This window comes from Meleagris gallopavo, chromosome 12, assembly GCF_905368555.1.
Source record: "Meleagris gallopavo chromosome 12, MGAL_WU_HG_1.1, whole genome shotgun sequence".
Lineage (NCBI taxonomy): Eukaryota > Metazoa > Chordata > Aves > Galliformes > Phasianidae > Meleagris > Meleagris gallopavo.
This window is the reverse complement of record NC_139415.1, coordinates 1,821,181-1,840,599: the sequence shown is the minus strand read 5'-3', so window position 1 is coordinate 1,840,599 and position 19,419 is coordinate 1,821,181. Positions and strand designations below refer to the sequence as shown.

General features: G+C 50.1%; 2 protein-coding genes across 3 annotated transcripts in view; one reads left to right on the top strand and one right to left on the bottom strand.

Moving 5' to 3' along the window:
- Positions 1 to 272: 272 nt before the first annotated feature.
- Positions 273 to 2,367, bottom strand: LOC100542800 (actin, cytoplasmic type 5). Its single transcript, XM_003209327.4, has 2 exons — positions 2,228 to 2,367; positions 273 to 1,803 (listed from the first exon to the last, which is right to left on the bottom strand). Exon 2 carries the CDS (start codon positions 1,793 to 1,795, stop codon positions 665 to 667), a length of 1,131 nt encoding a protein of 376 aa, XP_003209375.1. The 5' UTR covers positions 1,796 to 1,803; positions 2,228 to 2,367; the 3' UTR covers positions 273 to 664.
- Positions 2,368 to 2,439: 72 nt separating this feature from the next.
- Positions 2,440 to 19,419, top strand: part of ARID3B (AT-rich interaction domain 3B) — a 31,074-nt gene continuing 14,094 nt past the window's right edge. The window contains exons 1-4 of one of the 2 annotated variants that reach the window (XM_085233700.1): positions 2,440 to 2,602; positions 4,821 to 5,488; positions 14,129 to 14,200; positions 15,302 to 15,374. In XM_085233700.1, the coding sequence (XP_085089826.1) occupies positions 4,910 to 5,488; positions 14,129 to 14,200; positions 15,302 to 15,374 (724 nt within the window). In that variant the 5' untranslated portion in view covers positions 2,440 to 2,602; positions 4,821 to 4,909. The remainder of the gene's footprint in view (positions 2,603 to 4,820; positions 5,489 to 14,128; positions 14,201 to 15,301; positions 15,375 to 19,419) is intronic. The other variant, XM_010717192.3, reaches the window with a different exon arrangement.

The following is a 19,419-nucleotide window of genomic DNA, read 5'->3' as shown; positions in this document are numbered from 1 at the left end:
GAAGAGGTTCTAAATAAAGTCAAGTTACCATGAAAGTACAGAAGGGCTGCAAGAGCTGCATACCAGTCAAGTTTTTCCTCCCTAACAGTTCTTAAAATGGTCTGCATGCAGCCGGTTCACACAGTGACACTGCGCAGTTTGCAGTGGGTCACCCGAAGTTTGTTTTGTTAAGTTGCAAACTCCTAAGTAGTTGGAGTCCAGGACTGACTCTAAGCCCTCAGACCACACAATCCTCGAAGCACACCCACCCTGAAAGAAAGCAAGAAAGAATCTTACACTTTTAAGCCTAAGTTTATTTGTTTTCCTACAAACGAGTCAGATGTGACAAACCTAAAGGTGACAAACCTACTTTAGTGTCATCCTGTTAGCGTTACATAGGAAATGTGAACAACTCATCTACTTTCTGCCCCAGAACCACAGCCAACAGGCTGCCATTTCTCTCCACTAAAAAGCTAGTCACGAACTGGTCCAAACTGGAGCAAGGCCATTAAAATGCACACCGTATGCTACTACTCAGTACCCCAACAAATTAGAACGTAAAATAAGTAACAGTCAAACAATACTGGTCCAAGCTGAAGGGAGAGCTCCCAAGGACGAGCCTGCAACACCTCCTCCCATGCCTGCCCCACTGTGGGGACACCCCAGGTGACTGCCAGCAGCCCCTCTAGAAGCACTTGCGATGGACAATGGAGGGGCCGGACTCATCATACTCCTGCTTGCTGATCCACATTTGCTGGAAGGTAGAGAGGGAGGCCAGGATGGAGCCACCGATCCAGACAGAATATTTGCGCTCCGGTGGGGCAATGATCTTGATCTTCATGGTGCTGGGTGCTAGCGCCGTGATCTCCTTCTGCATCCTGTCAGCAATGCCAGGGTACATGGTAGTACCCCCAGACAGCACGGTGTTGGCATACAGGTCCTTCCTGATGTCCACATCACACTTCATGATGGAGTTGAAGGTGGTCTCGTGGATGCCGCAGGACTCCATGCCCAGGAAAGAAGGTTGGAAGATGGCTTCAGGGCATCGGAAGCGCTCATTCCCAATGGTGATCACCTGCCCATCTGGCAGCTCATAGCTTTTCTCCAGGGAAGAGGATGAGGCAGCTGTTGCCATCTCCTGCTCAAAGTCTAGAGCAACGTAGCACAGCTTCTCCTTGATATCACGGACGATCTCCCTCTCAGCCGTGGTGGTGAAGCTATAACCTCGCTCTGTCAGGATCTTCATGAGGTAGTCAGTCAGGTCACGGCCAGCCAAATCCAGACGCAGGATGGCATGGGGCAGAGCATAGCCCTCATAGATGGGCACTGTGTGGGTGACACCATCCCCAGAGTCCATGACAATGCCGGTGGTGCGACCAGAGGCATAAAGAGACAGCACAGCCTGGATGGCCACATACATAGCTGGAGTGTTGAAGGTCTCAAACATGATCTGGGTCATCTTCTCCCGGTTGGCTTTAGGGTTCAGCGGGGCCTCGGTGAGCAGGACAGGGTGCTCCTCTGGAGCAACACGCAACTCATTGTAGAAGGTGTGATGCCAGATCTTCTCCATGTCATCCCAGTTGGTGACAATGCCATGCTCAATAGGGTACTTCAGGGTGAGGATGCCCCTCTTGCTCTGGGCTTCATCTCCCACATAGCTGTCCTTCTGCCCCATACCCACCATGACACCTTGATGCCGGGGGCGTCCCACAATGGAAGGGAACACAGCCCGGGGGGCATCATCCCCTGCAAAGCCTGCCTTGCACATACCAGAGCCATTGTCCACCACCAGGGCAGCAATTTCCTCATCTGCCATGACTGAGCCTGGGGTGAGAGAGGACAAAGAAACGATCACACTGAGCAATGGGCCATCAAGGGGTCAGCCACCCCCCCCCATGCACTGGAGGTACAGAGATAATACACTAGAGAGAACCCCGAGATGACTTGGAAATGTGCCCCTAGAAGGATGAGATAAAAGAGAATAGCGCACAGCCATAGCAGTTATATAGCCTTTTCCGATAGGAAAAGGACGCCAAGGGCTGCAGACCCACCAGCTGCTCCTCCTCCTCCCCTCAGGGATGCGAGGCAGCCCCTCCATACACGCAGCCCCTCCCTCCCGCACCCGAGGGAACAAAGGCCGAACCGAGCACAGAGCACCCTCCCTCACACCACCAAAGGGAAAAAGAGTGAAGAGAGCAGCAAAGGCACAAAGAACAATGCAAAGGCCCAGCATCACCTCAGCCCTCACCTGCACGACAAAACCACCAGAACGCTGCCTCACCCGCAAATGCTCGGCCCCACCCCGCGCTCCCTCTGTTATATCCCCGGAACCGGAAGCGGCTGCTCACTTCGCCATCTCATTGGCTATCGTTCTCCCTTCGCTCCCGCCTCTTTCTCTCTACTTCCGGCTGCGCCCTTCCCTTCTGCTCTAGGACCTGTACCCGGAAGTGAGGCGAGCGCTTCCGTTCCTGGGCACCGCCCCTCTGCGCGCCGTTTCCGGCCGGGCTGAGGCGGGGCGGCCCGGGGCGGGCAGCGGCTGAGCTGCGCTGTGCTGCGCTGCGGGCAGAGCCGAGGCGGCCGCGCAAAGCGGGCCGGCAGCCACCGCGTCCGGGGCCTACCGCAGGTAACGGTCCCGAGCCTCTCCGGGAGGTTGGGAAGGTCCTGAGGCGGGAGGAGGGCGGTTACGGCCGTTCTGAGGCCGGTTAGGGGGGTACGGAGGTGCAGGGCTGCGGCCGTCGGGCTCCGGAGGGCTCCGGGTGGCTCGCAGCCGGCCGTGGGGCCGCTCGGTCCCGCTTTGGGAGGGTGGGATCCGGGGTTTTGGGTGCCCGGGACTCGTCGTCGCCGCCCCAGCTTTGTTGGTTGAGGTCCGTCGGGGCGGCCCGCGGGCAGGTCCCTCTGGTGAGGGGCTGTGATTAAAGAGCTCCGAGTCCCCACAAGGGGCGGCGTGTCGGAGCCTGAAAGTCACACACCCCCACCTCGGCCCGCGGAGGGCCGGGAAGTCGGCAAATAGCCGCAAATGGGGCGTGAAAGCTCGCGGTGCTGCCACGCCGCAGCCCTCCCCGGCTTCCTCCCCATTATTTATTTCCAGACTCGCGTCTCCCTCTCGGCTTAAAGCTGCCTGCTTTCCCCCGTCACTTAGCTGCTTGCTTAGGGCGTGTTTTCCCATCCAGACTCCAGCTCCCGCGGTTGGTGCAGGGTTCCGAGCCCTCGTTTCTGCATAAATCTTGCTACAACCTGTCACAGGTCGGGGACTCGCAGGGCGGCCGCATACCAGGGCGTGCTGCACCCGAGCTGTGTTTGTTCGCCCGGGATCGGCTCACTCGTTACCGTGAGGCACCCGGGCTGCACCCCCTTTATGGTTCCTCTTGCAACATGTGCCTGGTGGCTTTGCTGGAAACGAGCGTGGGGTTGGGCCAGGTGCTGCATGGTGCCTGAGAAACCTGAGGTTGCATTCAGCTGCCAGGTAATGCGTTGTTGCTGCTGGCTGCTAATCCACTCTCTGTTGTTGCACTCGCAAGCTGTCGTGTTTTGAGTGAGATACAAAAGACACATCAGGGAGGTTTTTCGTGCTGATGACAAGTTTGCTGGGTAGCACAGGGAAGAAGGAGTTTTAACAATGAAGCACTTCGCACAAGAAGATCACTCAGAGCACCTGGGAGAAGCCTTGAAGTTACTGAAGGGAGGCTGAAAGCTTCCCCTTCTAAATAGGCATCTGCTGGAGTATTCGCATTTAGGAAGAAATACACCCATTTTGAAAATGGATGTTAGCAGAGCAATTGCTTTTTCATTGCTTGGTTTGGGTTGGCTTGACGTGGTGCTGGTTGTAAACAGTGCGGGGGGAGGTGGCCAGGAGGCTCTCTGGCTTGTTTGTGGTTTGCCTGCCTTTGTTTCTCCCACCCGGCTGTATTTTGATACCCATGAACCTTGAAGGGCAGCAAGGGAGATCTGCTTGAGCATCTTCTTACATTAAAAAAAGCAGGAGCTAAGCAAGACCGTCTTTGTCAGCAGGTCCCGCAGGCGTGGGCTGCTCCCAGTGTTCGGTGATAAAGGCGTAGTCATCTTGTTGGGAGCTGTAGAGCAGAGCTGTGCTGCTCCCTATGCTGTGTTTTGGTGGTGTTTGCCCAGGAGCAGCCTGGTGCTGCTTCACAACAGGGATCTGGGAGTGCTTTGGGGGTCCTTTGGCTCGGAAAATCAAAGGGAAACCACCGGCAGGGCTCAGGGGGCACTGGCAGCACTGTAACCGTGAGCAGGAGCTGCTCTGTGCTTTGCTGTGTTTCAGGCTGCAGTGATCTCTCCTTCACTCTTTTCTCTCTCTCTTTGGGAAAAGCAGTGGCTAAAAATAGTATTTAAGACATTAGAAGTGTTGAGAATGTAGTTAAGTAGTGAAATAAAGGAATTTAGAGATGAGTGGTATGCAACGGGCTTGCACGTTTCTTAATAGAAATATGGTCAAGATTATCACCCCGGTTATCTCCTTTTAAGGTAGTGTTTTCAGAAGAAGCAAACCCTACAGTTAAAGCCAGTATTTCAAAAGTAATAGCTTAGCATGGGAGGATTCTGACAGTAAATGAGCTCCCAGGATGGGAATGAGGCAGTTTCAGATGCTGTCTTTGGGGTATACGAAAGTGAGGTTATAGCAAATGTGTTCAGCTTGAAAATACAATTAAACAGTCTGAAAATTGAATGCAAGTTGGAGCCTGAGGCTGTTAAACATGAAGCTGATTGTTTCACGGTCTCCTGCACAGGAAAGAGTATTGGCTTTGCACTCTATTTATCCTCTTCCTGGGGAAAAGATGAAAGCATTTTATATTCATACGGACAAATATTTGTCTATCTTTCAGATTCTGCCAATCTCCCAAGGTCGGGGCTTGAACCCATCCTGATAAAGCCAAAGCCACCCCCCTCTTTTCCCAGCCATGCAAACTGCGGGATGAAGCTGGAAGCTGTGGTCGAGCAGCTGCAAAAGCAGCAGCAGAAGCAGCAGGCTCCTCTGCAGATGGATTCCAGGGAGAGACAGCAGAGGCAGATGAGAGAAGCCCAGCTGCTCTACACGCAGCAGCTGGCCGTGCAGCAGGCCGTGCTGGCAGCCACATCTGGCAGGGCAGCAGGCGGCTCTGCTGTCGGTCCCTTGGCCAGAGGCCCACCTGCAGCTGGGGCCACGCGGGCTTTCGATCAGAGCAGCATGAATTCAGAGCCGGAAGAGGAAGAAGAGGACGAGGAAGAGGTGGAAGACGAGGAGGAAGAGGAAGCGGTGTTGGAAGGAGGAGATCTTGAGGACGGTGCTGATGTGACTGGAAAAGAACCCTGCTCTGCTCTGAAATATTTTCACGCTCCCAAAGTTGCCCACCACAGCCAAAGAGTGGCCTCTACCTCGAGTCCTCTGCCGGCCTCAGGGCACCAGAGGGGACAGCAGGGCAAAGAAGAACAGGGTAAGGACACTACTAAGCAGCCATATGCCGGCTCCCCGTCTGGACGCCAGAACTGGAGACTCGATGAGCAGCTCAAACAGGTCGGTGCCAACTTTCTTTCCTTCTGAATGAGGATGGCTGTCTGCAGTCAGACTGAGCATTTCTGTAGGCCGGTGGCCTGCTGCAAGCGCTGGCTATTTGGAAACGCCTCAGAAAAGAGGCGAGAATTGGGCATGCGTGGACTTCTCTGGTGTTCTCTTCCAGGTTTCTCTCATAAAGAGAGATCTCAAGTGCTCAGCTGGCTTTACAGACACAGATTTCTAGCTAATAATAGATGAGCCTGAATCTATTAGAACCTGTGTGGACAGGTGGAGGGAGAACTGTGATTTTTCTCTCATTTATCTTGTATCTCACTGCTGCTGTGCCATTCAGAATGCAGATATTTGCCTGATGATCTCTCAATCTATTTCACCTATGCTTTGTCTCACCTTTGTGTAAGACCTGACTGCAGTGACTTCAACTGGATTTCTGGCTAGTGTTGTGTTATGGGTAGCAAGAAAGAGATCAATAATTCTTTTCTTTGTTAGAAAAAAGGTATGTCAGTTAATACAATGTTTGTGTGGTGTGTTTTTGCAGAGCTAACTTGCTCAGACTTCCAGAGACATTTACAGCCTATATTTGAAATTGAGCCACACTAAAAAAAATTGGATTTAACTCTCCTTCCTACATATATTAGCCTGAGTGTGCACACTACTGAGTTTTGCTTCAAATCTGAGCTTAAGAAACCTTGTATGGACAAGAAGGGATCTGTTTTTCTTCCGTTCCCCTCTTGCAAATGAGATGAAGTATAGAGGCTGGAGCTGCTCACTGGTGGCTATAAACGTTTGGAAGCTTGCTGCTGATCACACATACAAGACTTGTTTTATGCTGCCATGGGCAGGGCTTTGAGGAGAGGCTGCTAAAGCCTCCCCAAGCCTTGGTGCTTCTCCCACTCTGCTTCCTGCAGCCTGGAGCTTCCTGCCTAGCTGCTCTAACCAACCTGTGTTTGGTTGCTCGTTCCAGCATGGATTTGTGTGGCAGGTGAAGGGCACTGGTGCCTGCAAAGCATGCTGGCTGAGCCATCCTGGTGCACAGGCTGCAGCAGGAACCCATTTTCTTGAAGAGCTGCTCTGAAATAGGAGTTTATTCATGCTGTTGTAGGGAAATGAGGGCGGTGTGTCGGTCAGTTGCTGCAGAAACTGCTTCAGAATCTGCAGGATCGTAATGGCTGACAAAAGCTTCCTCTTTCTGGGCTCTGGGCGAAGAAGGGTGGGCAGGACTCTGGTTTTAGGGGATCAGGCTGAAAGATAAACTTGGAGTTGGTTTGTGGCTGTTTTTACTGCTGGCGTGGTGGGTGCCAACAAGTACGTCATTGTGTTTTGTTGCACTGCTTGCCTGTCTTGTGAGGGTCCTGTGAATTGTAGCGGATGGGCTTGGCTCCTAGCTTGCCTGCCCTGTTCAGGAAGACAGATGACTCTATGCGTGCTAGATCTGCCCTTAGCACATGTAGAAGAGCAAAACAATATTCTCCAAGCAGCCCTTATACAACTGATGCACTGAGAGCTGATAGCGAGGCGGATGCTTTGGCCCAGTAGCGTTTAAGCAACAGTGTTTTGGTAGTGGATTGCAGCCTGCGTGGCTCTGATTTCAGGCCAGTTTATGTGAAAGCCAACGTGCACAAAGGAAGCAAAACTTAAAATAACAGCACATCCTTCTGCTGGGGTCAGCAAGGCAAGTGCTCTCGGACCTGACTGATGTTACTGAGGCGCTGCAGGCACGCTCAGAGGGCTGCATTGAGGCTGGCAGAATTAATGATGCTGGTGAAGTATATTCACCTTGAGTAGGGTAAATATTGCAGATCAACTTGTTTGCATTCACCAGCGGAGCCTGCATACCAGGGAGTAAAAATTTAACTGCAGTATATGGGATCAGAGAAGGGGGGAGGGATGAGCGGGTAGGGGGGCTGCCGTGCCTGCAGGGGCGGGGGGGGCAAAATGTGAACCCATCTGCAGATAGTCCATGAAGTTCTGCCTTGCTTCAGTGTTTTTTTGTTGGTGGTGTTTGGTTATTTTTTTTTTGCATTTGAGATGTATACATTAAAGACAGTGGGCTTTTTCTTTTGTCTTTGATTAAAATGGTTGACTTGGGCAGAAAAAACGAAGCACAGGAGTACCTGTGCTCCTCACTTAATTTTCCAAACGATTCCTGAATTGTTTTTTCAAGCTTGTGTTGAGGGCTGAAGGCTAACGGCCAGTCGGCATGTGCTGCTCCCAGCTGGACCTGCCCTGGGAGTGTTTGTAGTATGCTTAATGGCTGTTGCTTGCAGAGAAGTGAAAGTTGCTTCTGCTGCTTCTTCTAAGCGTGAATTAGAAAGTCATGTGTTGGAGAAGAGTGCATCTTGAAAGCATCAGGCTGAGACTGCCTGGAAGAGGTGTGAAAACAGCAAAAAAGTGGAAAGCAGCAGAGGGCTGAAGTCAGGCTCTATTCTCTCTGGGACAGCCAAGTAAATAATTGTAGAACAAGGCAGCAGACAAAAGAGCTGGCTCAGCTTATGACACAGGGGCGGTGGGAATCCCATCAGCACAAAACAGCGAGGGAGTGGAGCTGCTTGTCGGGGAGTTGCAGTCCGGAAAGACGAGCAGGGGGTGTGCTCAGCTCCCTCCTTATCCAGCTCAAAGCTTGCACAGATCCAGCTCCAGCCCTCCTCCAAAGGGCGCTGTGGACGTTGTCTGTCCCTGAAGAAAAACGAGCTTTTAATTCCACGGGTGCAAACGTTGGTTGTAGCAGATCGTGGGGTGGGGGTCCTCATCCTGCAGGCTCTCGCATTGCTTGGCAGTGGCTCTGGTTACCCTGGAGAGCAAGGCAGGACCAGGGCCTCTGCCTCTATGCTGCTCGCTCCAACTCCTTTCTACCTGGGGCTGGCGTGCAGCACTTGCACGGCTCATTTTGCAAGGCTGCTATTACAGCATGCACATCAGTACCTGCATTCCTTCGTGGAATGTAAAAACAAAGCCGAGGTTTTCAGGCATCAGCTGATATTTCGTGCCTTCCTAAGGTGCAGCAAGGTAAGTAGGTGCAGAGCCAGTCGCTGGTTCTCTGAGCAGTAGGTTTCTTGTTGGGTTGGCTGGTGTTCGGGTTTCAGAACTCACTGGTCACTCCTGAAAATCCTGACCTAAACTTTTACAGAGGTCACGGTGTTTATTAAGATAAGTCAGCTTAAAATAATTACTTGGCTTTTGCTCTAGGCTCTAGGAATGAGCGAGTGGCTGAGATTCCATAGCTTGAACTATGTGCCTCAAGTGGTGTGCCTATCGAGGTCTTGCTCAGGAGATACTCATTAATCCAGAGGGGGTGAAGGTCCAGGAAGAGGAAAGTTGAATCTCAGACAGTGCACATCTTGATCTGGGATATCCAGGGCCGGATTTTTCATTTATGGGGGTCACTCTTCTTTTCTGTGGTGGAGCGGATGGAGTCCGCTTCAATAACAGACAACATTAAGTGTTTGGTTTCTTGGTTGTTAAAAGCCAAATCTGCTCTTCCAGAAGGTGGGTTTTGAAATTGTGGATTACTATTTCTCCTGGCGTGTGTTTTATAGGTTTGTTCTGCTGAAGTCTTCATCTCTGTGATAGTGGCTGCTGTTGGAGCACAGCAAGGTTGTGGTTAAAGGAGGCATATCTATGCACCAAATAATGTAAGGGAGAGCAGAACCAAGGAGCCGTTTGTGGTAATGACTGCAGAAGCCAGGTTTTCAACCAGTGACTGAAGATTTAAGTGACTTCCACTGCTGTCACACAAAATGAGAGGTTCCTGTACGCTCGTGTCTGTACTCAGAATGAAAAGGGAGCCCTGGGCATAAATCAAGGGGGGAATGCATTTTCTATTGCCAGCCTCGGAAAGGACTCTCACGTGTCTGTTTGAAGTGCTGTAGAGAAACAGCTCCTGGGCTCGTCCTGAGCCCGGGCTAAAGGTGCTGAGATGTGGGGCTTTGGGGCTGGTTTTGTAGAGAGCTGAGCTCAGGAGGGGGGTTGTGTTTGGGGATGTTTCCTCTCCGTGTAGAAATCCAGGAGTTAATTGCTGATCATGCCAACCAAGCTTGACTCGAGGGGAGAGACTTGAAAGAGGTGCAGAGTCTTGCTTAAATCGACAGGTAAGTGGGAAAGGGCATCCCATGCCTTCTCCATTCCTGGCAGCAGCAGATGAACAGCTTGCATGAGGCATCAGGGCACTGCCCCAAATCTTCATCACACAGAACAGTTCCGAGGCATTCATCAAGGCTGCAGTGCTCAGCAGCAGCTGTGCTATATCTGGCAGCAGAGTAAGGAGCTCATTTCTATCCTGGGGACCATTTGGCTCATTTTAGGATCCGTTCAGGCACTAAATTTATCTTTAGGAATAGTTGCAGCTTGTCTCTTTCAGTGCCAATTTATAGATATCCTGGAGCCGGTAGGTGGAATGAGTTCCGATGTGTTGTACTCCTGTACTTCTGTTTTCTCACTTCAGGGCAAACTTGAGAATCTCTCGTGGCAGTGAGAATTTCTCTTCCCTTGGCCACGTAGCACTGAGCAGCTCCTCTTGTCACTTAGGTTTTAGTTAATTGCTCCCAGTGTTTGTGAATAGGAATCGTTCACAAAGAGCCCGACTTTTCCTTTCGGATGAGGAAGTGAATTCCTGTTTTGCAAGGAATTGTGTTGGTGCTATCAGCTCTGGGTTTTGGGAGCACAGAAGGAACTGATTTGTTGAAGGGCTGATTTGTTCACTCCATTCTTTCTTTGTCTTTCCCTGCTTTCCCCGCTTTCCCCATCCTCCCTGCCATTCCTGGAATCACTAAAATGTTTTCAGAAGCAATCTCTGAAGCTGTAGATACTGAATTGAGCTCTGTTATTAGCAGTGGGAAGGGCTTGTTCCAATTGCAGCCAGGCTTTACCAGGCAGCCCGTGTCCACAGTAATTACGCCCTGGTTCTCCATGCTTGAGAACTTGCAGCTCAGGGCAGTAGTCCTGATCTTATCAGTGTTTTGTAGTACAACAGTTTTCTTTATAACGGCATCTGTTTCACTTCCTAAGGCTTAAGTCTGCCCACAAAAGGAATTTCAGTGGATTCCCTGATAATCCTGAAATTGCTGCCCCTGTACCTTTTCATTGACTCAGTGCTTCCAGTTAACCGGGGGGGGGGGGGGGGGGGGCTTTCTTTTTCCCCACTGCATTTGGCCCAGTCCCTAAGTGGATATTTCAGCAGGTCTCTGGCCTGAAAGCGGCGTTGGGACTGCAGGTCTGCAGCAAGGGAGGTGCAGAATGACTTTGTAGTACATTCCAGGAGGTTTTTTTCTTCTTTCCAGCAGCTTCTCTCTGGTTTAATTAACCTCGGTAGGCTAGCTGAGCTGTTCTGCAAGCCTTGATATTCCACTTTTATCGAGCGTGGTGTTTGGTGGTCCATTTGAGAAGCAGCTGCCCTGCAGACAGGAGCTCAGGCTGCTCGCTTTCAAGGATTTTGTCCTGGAAAGAATGCACCGGGCAAAGTGGGAGAGTGTTTGTTGCTCTCATTTCATCCACTCTTGCTTTGGAGGAAGGGGTTAACCCTGGCTTTTGAATGTGGGATTGGAAACCAAAATTGCTCCGGCCATCTGAGCTTCCCTCTAATAAGATATTCCAGGTGGTTGGGGAGTAATCCTAAAATAGCTGCAGATATAATTGCTTCTGAAAGGAGGGCTGCAGCCTCTCTGGGAGCACTGCATGGCCCCAAGCTGGCTCTGGGCACAGGGTGCTCAGTGAGGACAGCAAGCTCAGGGCCCCAGGACTGCTCCTGCTGCCTTTTCCTGCAAGAAGCTCGGGATCAATCCTGCCTGCCGTGGCACAACTGTGATGGAAACGGCTGTTTGTCAACCATCAGCAAATTCCCTCGACGCAAAGCGGTGCAGGGAGAGGCAGGGCTCTCCCCAGAGAACGACCTGCCTCTCTGAGCAGTGTTTTTTCCTTCCTGCTACCATTGCCTGACTTACACAAAGGTCTTTTAATGACTTGTGAGGATATATTGATTTCTCGTGTTCCTGCTGCTCCTACAGAGGAGGGCTGCTCACCGAAGGGCAACTTTGTTTTCCTAGGCAGAATGGAGCGTGATACTAAAGCCTCCTCTGGGCTCTGTTGCTGTGCAAAATGTGCTTTATGCTACAAATGGAGCACCTCCTGCATCCCTTCCCCTGGCTCTGGAGGGACTGACATGCATGGTCTGGTCGTGCTCTCTGTCCCAACCCCTGCTGATATTTAGGACCTTTGACTATAGCCTTGGCACAGACCCAAAGGTTTCAGCGTGCAGAGCCCTCAAGATGAAAGCTGAGGTTTGGGAAAGTGTCTGTCGGTGCTTACGCCGCCTTCTGAATAAATAGGGCTTTATTCCCTGGCTGCTGAGCTGACATTTTGTGCTGGCCCAATGCTTGGCTGCTCTGCCACCGCGTGCTGAAACCTGTCCTCATGTCCCCAGCCACTGCGTGGGGGGCTTGGCAGCCAGGAGCCACGCGCGGAGAGGGGCAGAAGCATTTCTAGCCTGTAATAAAAGCAGCATAACACCAGGGAAAGTGGTTTTTTAACCCCTTTAACCCAGAGACAGCAGGGCTTCGCAGCGCTTCAGGTGGAGGAATTGGAGATATTTGTCCATGGCTGCTGGAGCGGATGGGTGGGAAGGCAGCCGAGTTGTTTCCATGCTGATCGATCCCAGGCTGGGTGAGAAGCACCCTCCTCATCTCTCCTGATGGCTTAACGTGGGGCAGCCGCCTGCCTTCAAACTGTCCCAGCTGTCACAAGAGGAAATGCTAATGCTGTCCTCCGTGTCTCACCTCGCTTCACTCCGTGTCATGCCAGGTGATATCCATCTCAACCAATTTTCTGGGCATATGGCAAAACCTGGATGGCTTTGGCTAGCTTTAAGCTCCTTTCACTAGTTAGCTTGTGATGAGCATTAGTCTGTGCTCTCGAGCCCCTCGCGGTGTGGATGCAGAAGGTAAGGAGCATTTTGTCTATTCTAATCACCTGTTCTTCAAAGCAAACAAGCAAAATAGCCCCTCAAATCTTGTCATCCCGTAGACAGTTCTGAAATTCTACCAATTTCAAACCCACTGGTGGCAGGGAATTGTCTCCTTTAAGCTCCGTTCCCTTCTCTGTCCCCATCCTAAATGTAGTGGGCTAAGCTCTCAGCATGAGCTGAGGGCCCGGTGAAAACAAGAGTTTGGCTTCTTGGAGCCCCCCATTTTGTCTTTAACACTACAAGTGTGCTTGCCCTCTGAGTGCTTGCCCAGGTCCACGCTTGAGAAGAAAGCAGCTCAGCCATCTAAAAGCATTTTGTCTTAGATTCCGTAAAGCTGGGGATGCACAGTGACTGCTGCCTGCTGAAGAAGCTGCCTCGTCTCTTCTTCTGTTACCGTGGGTTTGTTGGTCTGTGTTAAGGCAGTGGGGTTTCAGGAGCAGCTGGATATCACCGTAATTAGCAAAAAAACTGATGTTTTTAATCTCTGCTAGCAAAGGACACCCAGATGAATCCTCCCATGAACAAAACCGGTCCTCAGATCTCTTCCTAGAGAGGGCTGGGAATTGATCTGCTGTAATAAACAGCTGACATAACAGAAGTGGCAATAATCCCCCATTAAATATCTTTCAGTTGATGGGACTCGCTGGATAATTGACTTTCCAGCAGGAATTACTGGCTCAAACTAAATCAGCAGGCATTAGGGCAGCTCACTGCAGTGTTTTTTGGAGGGGGAGATGTGGCTTTGCCTGGCCTTGACAAGAGCTATTCATCTTTCTAATTTGATGTATGTGTCACAGGCAGATGACTCCCAGGATTCCAGATATTGGGCCTCCCAGCCATTTACCTGCATTTTTGTGCTGGAACCTCTGGCTTGTTCTGCTTCAGGATCCGTGCATGTATCAGGACAGAGGACAGGCTAAGCCACTTTGCTGGGTGGAATTGGCCACGCTCTTCCCTCAAGGGGCTTTGGTGCACATACTATATGAAGTTTATTGTTTTTAAAGCTGTCTGTACAGCTTTCAGGATCATTCTTACATTCTCAGTCCTGCCGTATCACCTGAGCCTTCCTCTGCTGGTCTCCTGCCCTGGCTGTGATTTCAGGGTGATGATGAATTACCAAGCAGAACAAGCCTAACTAGAGTAATCCTTGTAATGCCTAAGAAGAATAAAGCTTAACCCAGCAAAGCTGGATCACCATTTCTGTGTGAAAAGTCCAGATTCGGTGGCTTCCAGAAGTAAGGGTGTGGGATGGGAAGAAGCCTTCCCACTGATTTATTTCCCTACTTCTCTTTGGCCATGCTCAGCCTTTTGCTTTGTAGGCAAGCAAGTGGAGGCCAGAAGGGCATCTCTGAGCATGACAGAGGGCAGTTCTGTGACACCTGGCTGATAGAAAGGCAGGAGAGCCCTGTGTGAGCAGGGATAGCTGGCTAACACACCCGTGTCTTTCATCAGAGGCTTTTAGGGTGTGCGCTGGGTAAAAGGATGGACGTGGAGAGCCAAAGCAGTGCCTCTGTGTGGTGTTTGTTCAGCCTCGCTATGGCAAAGCGCCTGCCACCTTCCATGTCTCAGCCTTTACCTGCCTTCATATACACTCCTGCCCACAAATGCACGTTTGAAGGCTCTCCGGAATTGTCCTCAAAGCCTTTCCTGAGCTGCTTTTTCAGCCTTTCTTTCCTTTCTCCCCCCAGAACGGCAGTGTGACCTGGAGTGATGAAGGTGATGGATGCAGAGGAAGAGAAATTTCACGAGACTTTGCCAAGGTCAGTCTGATGGTGGGCATCTGGGGGGGGGGGAGGGAGGGAGAATGGGATGGGGGGGGGGAATTCCATCCCTGACCTGTGGCAGAAGGTGTCTACCGAGCCCTCCCTGTTGTTCAGAAAGCCTGCAGAGCTGGGCTAGTTTGCCTTTGGTCACTGGAATGTAGTTTGAGTTCAACCTTTATAACTGCACTTCTAAAACTTAAAATCTCAGGCAATGCTTTCACTGGCTGGGGGAAGAGTATTTTGTTTCTTGAGCCTGATTAGCACTGTGGTAATAGATCTGAATGTGGCAGCAATGTGTCACATCAGCTCGAGGAATTCATTTTGAACTGAGCTGGCTTTCTGAAAGGGTGCAGCTAATTGCTCTGCAAATACAGCAGTGTGTTTTCTTCCCAGGGCTCAGTGTGTGAGAAAGCACAGTGCTTCACAGGAAATGAACCCACGAAGCCCCTTTTTTGGGCTAGATGAGTACTGAGTAGCTAGCAGCACTTACAGAGAAACTGAAATACATTTTTCCCCGGTGAATCTTTGCTCTTCTGTTAATCTGCTCCACAAAAGTAGCTACAACCAGCAAAAAAAGTGCATGAAGTTATGCAAAATCTTCCATGCAAGCAAGAAGGGATTAAATGGTGCTTTTTCTACAGTGTTGTCCTCTGTCTTGTGTGATACCCTCTCAGCAACACTGACCACAGCCCTTCCAGCTTGTCACCCTGTGGCCTCAAAGGCCACATAAGAGAACAGTAGATTTTCTGTGCAGGAGATGATGCCCCTTCTGAAAACCTGGCAGATAATGCCAGCATGTGGTGCCTCTCACGTGGGATAAGCTTCCTAAGGAGCTGATGGAAGTGCTTGGGTTTCAAAGCCTTTGGTGAAATTATTTCTGCAGCAAAGTGGTGCCAGGCTGATTATTCATACTGAGGCTTTCTGGCTTATTTCAGAGGAGCTTTTCCTGCCAGGCATTACTAGTTCCAGGAAAGCTTTATCCTTCCTTGCCTGTGGTTGCCCCAGAACAAACACCAGATGACCATTGGAGGAGGCTGATGTTGTTGCTTTGTCTGTCTCCTTGTGGATTGTGCCTCCGTTTTTATTTCTCCCCAACAGCTCTATGAACTGGATAGTGACCCTGAACGGAAAGAGTTCCTGGATGACCTCTTCATCTTCATGCAGAAGAGGGGTGAGTGAGCTTTTGTATGAACTCAATAGGGTAAAACAGGGATTACTGCTGCAGTTTGAATTCTTGCCTCCTGTGTTTGAGAGAGCAAATCCAGCCCTTGAACCTGCAGATCAGATGGAAGGATGGGGGTAAGCCTTGAGATATTTACTTTTAGAAGATCGTGAGCTCGGTAGGAAAGAATTCATCTGCCCTTTAATTTAATTTCACGGATGCTATTTCTCTTCCATCACTGTTACCTAATATCAAAGGTGCCCCAGAAAACCCGTTTCGACATGGACTGAGTAGCACTGAGAATTCCCTGATCTCCCCTTCAGAATAAGGGGCAGCACAGAATCAGGTCACACATCTTCTCATATTCTACTTCAGTGTGTGGAAGCTGAGTGTGAAGGCGTTCACACACCATATAGAGTTCACAATCTGAGGCCTGGGAAGGAAAAAAAAAAGAAGAAGAAGAAAGATGAAGCCAAGTTTTCCTTTAGATTCACAACGTGTCAGTTTTCCATGTAGTAAACCTGTGTAACTGAGTGCAGGAGCAAACTGTTCAAAGAAGTTCTCACATTCCTTCTGACGGTGTCAGCACCTTGCATCTCTCCTAGTTCCAGGGATGGCAGTGCATGTGTGAAACAGCTCAGCTGAGCTATCTTAAGTCTTCCTACCCTCTAGATAACGAAGTTTGGTTCCCTCATTACAAAGTATTCTTAATAGAAACACATAAAAGTATGCTGCTGTATAAAACAAAGAGCCCACAGGGAAACATTGATCACCTGTGGCTGAATTTCTGGTGAATCCTTTACAGCGCTGTTTCCTTTACCTTTCCAAATGTGCCAAGCCGGTCAAACTCGTCCAATCAAGATTTCTCCTGACACAAAGTACTAAATTGTGTCATGGGCCATTTTACTGTTTCCAGAAAGCTTCCGAGTTTGGGAGGTGAGTGTGAACAGCAGGCAAAGTGATTGTCTGACACTGGCCTGGAGTCTTATTTCCAGTTGGCCTTCTGAAGCCTGCGTCTTTGGTTGCATCCCCTTCTATGGATGGCTGGAGCACAAGCAGAAGGGCTATCCCACGGGGAAATCCAGGCAAGTGCTCTTCATACCCACGTCCTCCTCTCCTGGCACGGCCGGAGCTGACATTTCCTTGCTCCAAAAAGCTTGCGGAGCTTTTGTTTCTAAGTCATTCAAAATTTGGAGATGAGTTTTGGTGATGTTTTTGGCTTTCGTGTGCACAGCCATAACCAGGCTTAGTTAGCTTGCAGATGTTAACCTGAGCTCACATTAATGTAAGGGCTGGGATGACTGACATACAAGACAATCTGAAGGGTATGACTGGCAGCAATAGAAACCACCAGATGCCCAGAGAGAAATCTGCTTAATACTTTAGTATCTCCTTCCTATTACCTTTCAATTATTTATAATTGACACCTTCCCACTGCAGGGGCTGAGCTTGTCACCAGCTGGCTGCTGGAGGAGTTGAGCTTTTAATCATCTGGACATTTCCTAGTGTATTTGTTTTCTGGAAGCTCCCTTGTTTTCTCTCTTGTGAAGAGAGCTGGAAATGAAACATAAGAGCCCCAGCACCCATGGGGGAGAGACAGAGTGAGCTGCCAGCTTTCTGCCAGGGGATCTGGAAATTTTGCAGGGAGTGAGCCTGTATTCTGCTGCATTCAGAAATTGGAGGCTTCTACAGCAAAGTTATCCCAAGGTGCCGTTCAGACTTTAATTTCTCTTCCCCTCCCTTTACGTGCCAAGCAAGCATCCTAAAACAAACCAGGCTGAACAGCTGCCTTGTTCTGAGAGTCCCCCAAAGTGGGTAATGCTGAGGCCTCATTGCACCCGAGAGAAAAGTGCTGTGTTTCTTAGCTTGTACGTGTGAAGAGCTGCTTTATTTGCACCCTGTGTCTGAAAGCAGCTCTGCTAATAAACACTGCTGGTGTAAAGATAGGGGTTCTGTCGTCCTCCAGAGGAGTGCCCCTTATTTGGGGCTGATGGAATAGGCCCCAAGGATTGCTAGCTGGTGCTGAACTGGAAGATAAATGGTAGATTTCAGGAGCTCCCAAGTAGCTGGAGGGATGAAAAGGTTTGGTTGTTGGTGCTGCTGTTTGGAATGTACCTAGAAAAAGCGAAGCCATGAAACAGGCTTAATGCAGATCAAATGTGCAGGTCTCATCTGCCTCTGAGCACAGCAGGTTGTCGCTGAATGACCACAGCTGCAAGTGATAAAATGGCCCTTCGGCAGCAATAATGATGGAAGAGGGAGATGAGAGGGGAGCTGTAACTCATCCTTTGTTGCTGTTGTGTGCCTTGTGTGTGCTGAGGTGCGTGGGCCTCACCCTGCCTGGGATTGCAGGGGCAGAGGGGGTGAGGAGGTGCAGCTCTGTGGGATGAGGGGCTGCATCAGTGCCTCCACATTCCTCTCCCTCGGCTCATCTCCAGCCTCACCCTGAAGGCTGACTGTCCTCAGGTGTGGATAAGCAACTTCAGCAGTGGCTTCCCTCCTTCGTGGCTGATCGCTTTACAACGTTTCTGTGTTGTAAATGAATCTGAAATGAATTGGTAAAGAGGGTTTTCAAGTTCTGACTCTGGAACGTGAGTACACAGCATCCCTTACAGTAATTCAGGGTAAGCTTGTGTTCCCCAGCCTTCTCTGCTTAACGTTAATGAGGCTCTCTAGGCTGGATGTGGCTCTGGGCAGCCTGGTCTGGTGGCTGGCGACCCTGCACATAGCAGGGGGTTGGAACTACGTGAGCACTGTGGTCCTTTTCAACCCAGGCCGTTCTGTGATTCTATGATACTGAAATGCACGTGATAGGAAACGTTGTGAGTCTGTGTTTCCAGTGCAAAATCAGCTTTTCACACTTTGGGCGTGGGTCCCCTGGCGCATAAAATATATTTTTCCATTTCAGAGCCCTCTAAAAGAACGGCTGGGCTTTGTGCTGTAGAAGGTTGGGTAACATTTACTGCAAACATCCAGGTGGGCTGATGTGCTCAGGTCTGGCTGGAATGAAAAGTGGCAAGCCCCAAGGAGTGGAAGGTGGAAAAGCACTTTCAGGCTTTTCTTATCCAGTGAACATTCCAGAGCTAATTTTTGGCTCTTCTACCTTTGTGATAAAAGGTAAACGAGGAGCAGAAAGACATAGATGTCAACCCCGTGATACACAGCAGGCTGCACTCTGTCCCCAGGTATTGCAGGGCTGCCAGTGGCACGACTCTTGCAGCAGTCATCTATAGCTGTGAGCTGATCAGGAGGGAAGCAGAGCAGTGGGACTTCATCCCCAGGACCATCGATCAGTGCTGCTCGTGCAAGAAACTCCAGTTGAGAAAAGGTTTGGGGAAGGGACATCACAGCATGCCCTGGTGCTAGGGAAGGCTCCCTTACAAGGGAAGCTGTTTTGTTCATTTTTAAGCACTGCCTTTGTGAGGACCTCGTAAAACGTCTCCGATTGTACAGCTTGACCAATTTTGTTCAAGGTTCCTGCATGACCTTGGTTTTCCCGGATGGCTTGACCATTCTGTTGGCTTTTTTTTTTTACGTGGATATACATAGAAGGGGCTTTGTAAGTCCGACCGTGTGGTTTTAATGTTTTCCTGCTGTTGTATGCTGTCTGCACATTTGAGATGTGGAAATACAACAAATCCAGGCTATTGACAAAAGCATTTACTGATGGATTCTTTTATCTCTAGGCTAAGTGGAGTTTATGAAATGTTTGCCCAGGGAATTCTCTTCGCTCCACTGATTCAATTCTGCAGGCTGCTCCTTTTCATCCTCTGGAGATATTTCTGAATCCGAATTAAGCAATGTAGTTCTGTAAATGAGACGTCAGTAGACATAAATTCTCAGCATCCTTTGTTCGTGCTACCTGCTTAATGCTGAGCCACTTCCCTAAATAGCAGCTGATGTTCTGCAGTGGAAAATTCTCACTCGATGCACTGCACCAAACCCAGCTGCGACATCTGCCTGAGCCATTCTTCAGCACAGCTCTGTGCTGAATGCTCCAAATCAACCAGGTGAGATTCTTTTTTGATTTGTGCGTGGCTAAATCTGATCTGTG

Bases quoted from the DNA above. Each gene is read 5' to 3' on its own strand.
- LOC100542800 (XM_003209327.4), bottom strand. From the start codon at position 1,795: ATGGCAGATGAGGAAATTGCTGCCCTGGTGGTGGACAATGGCTCTGGT.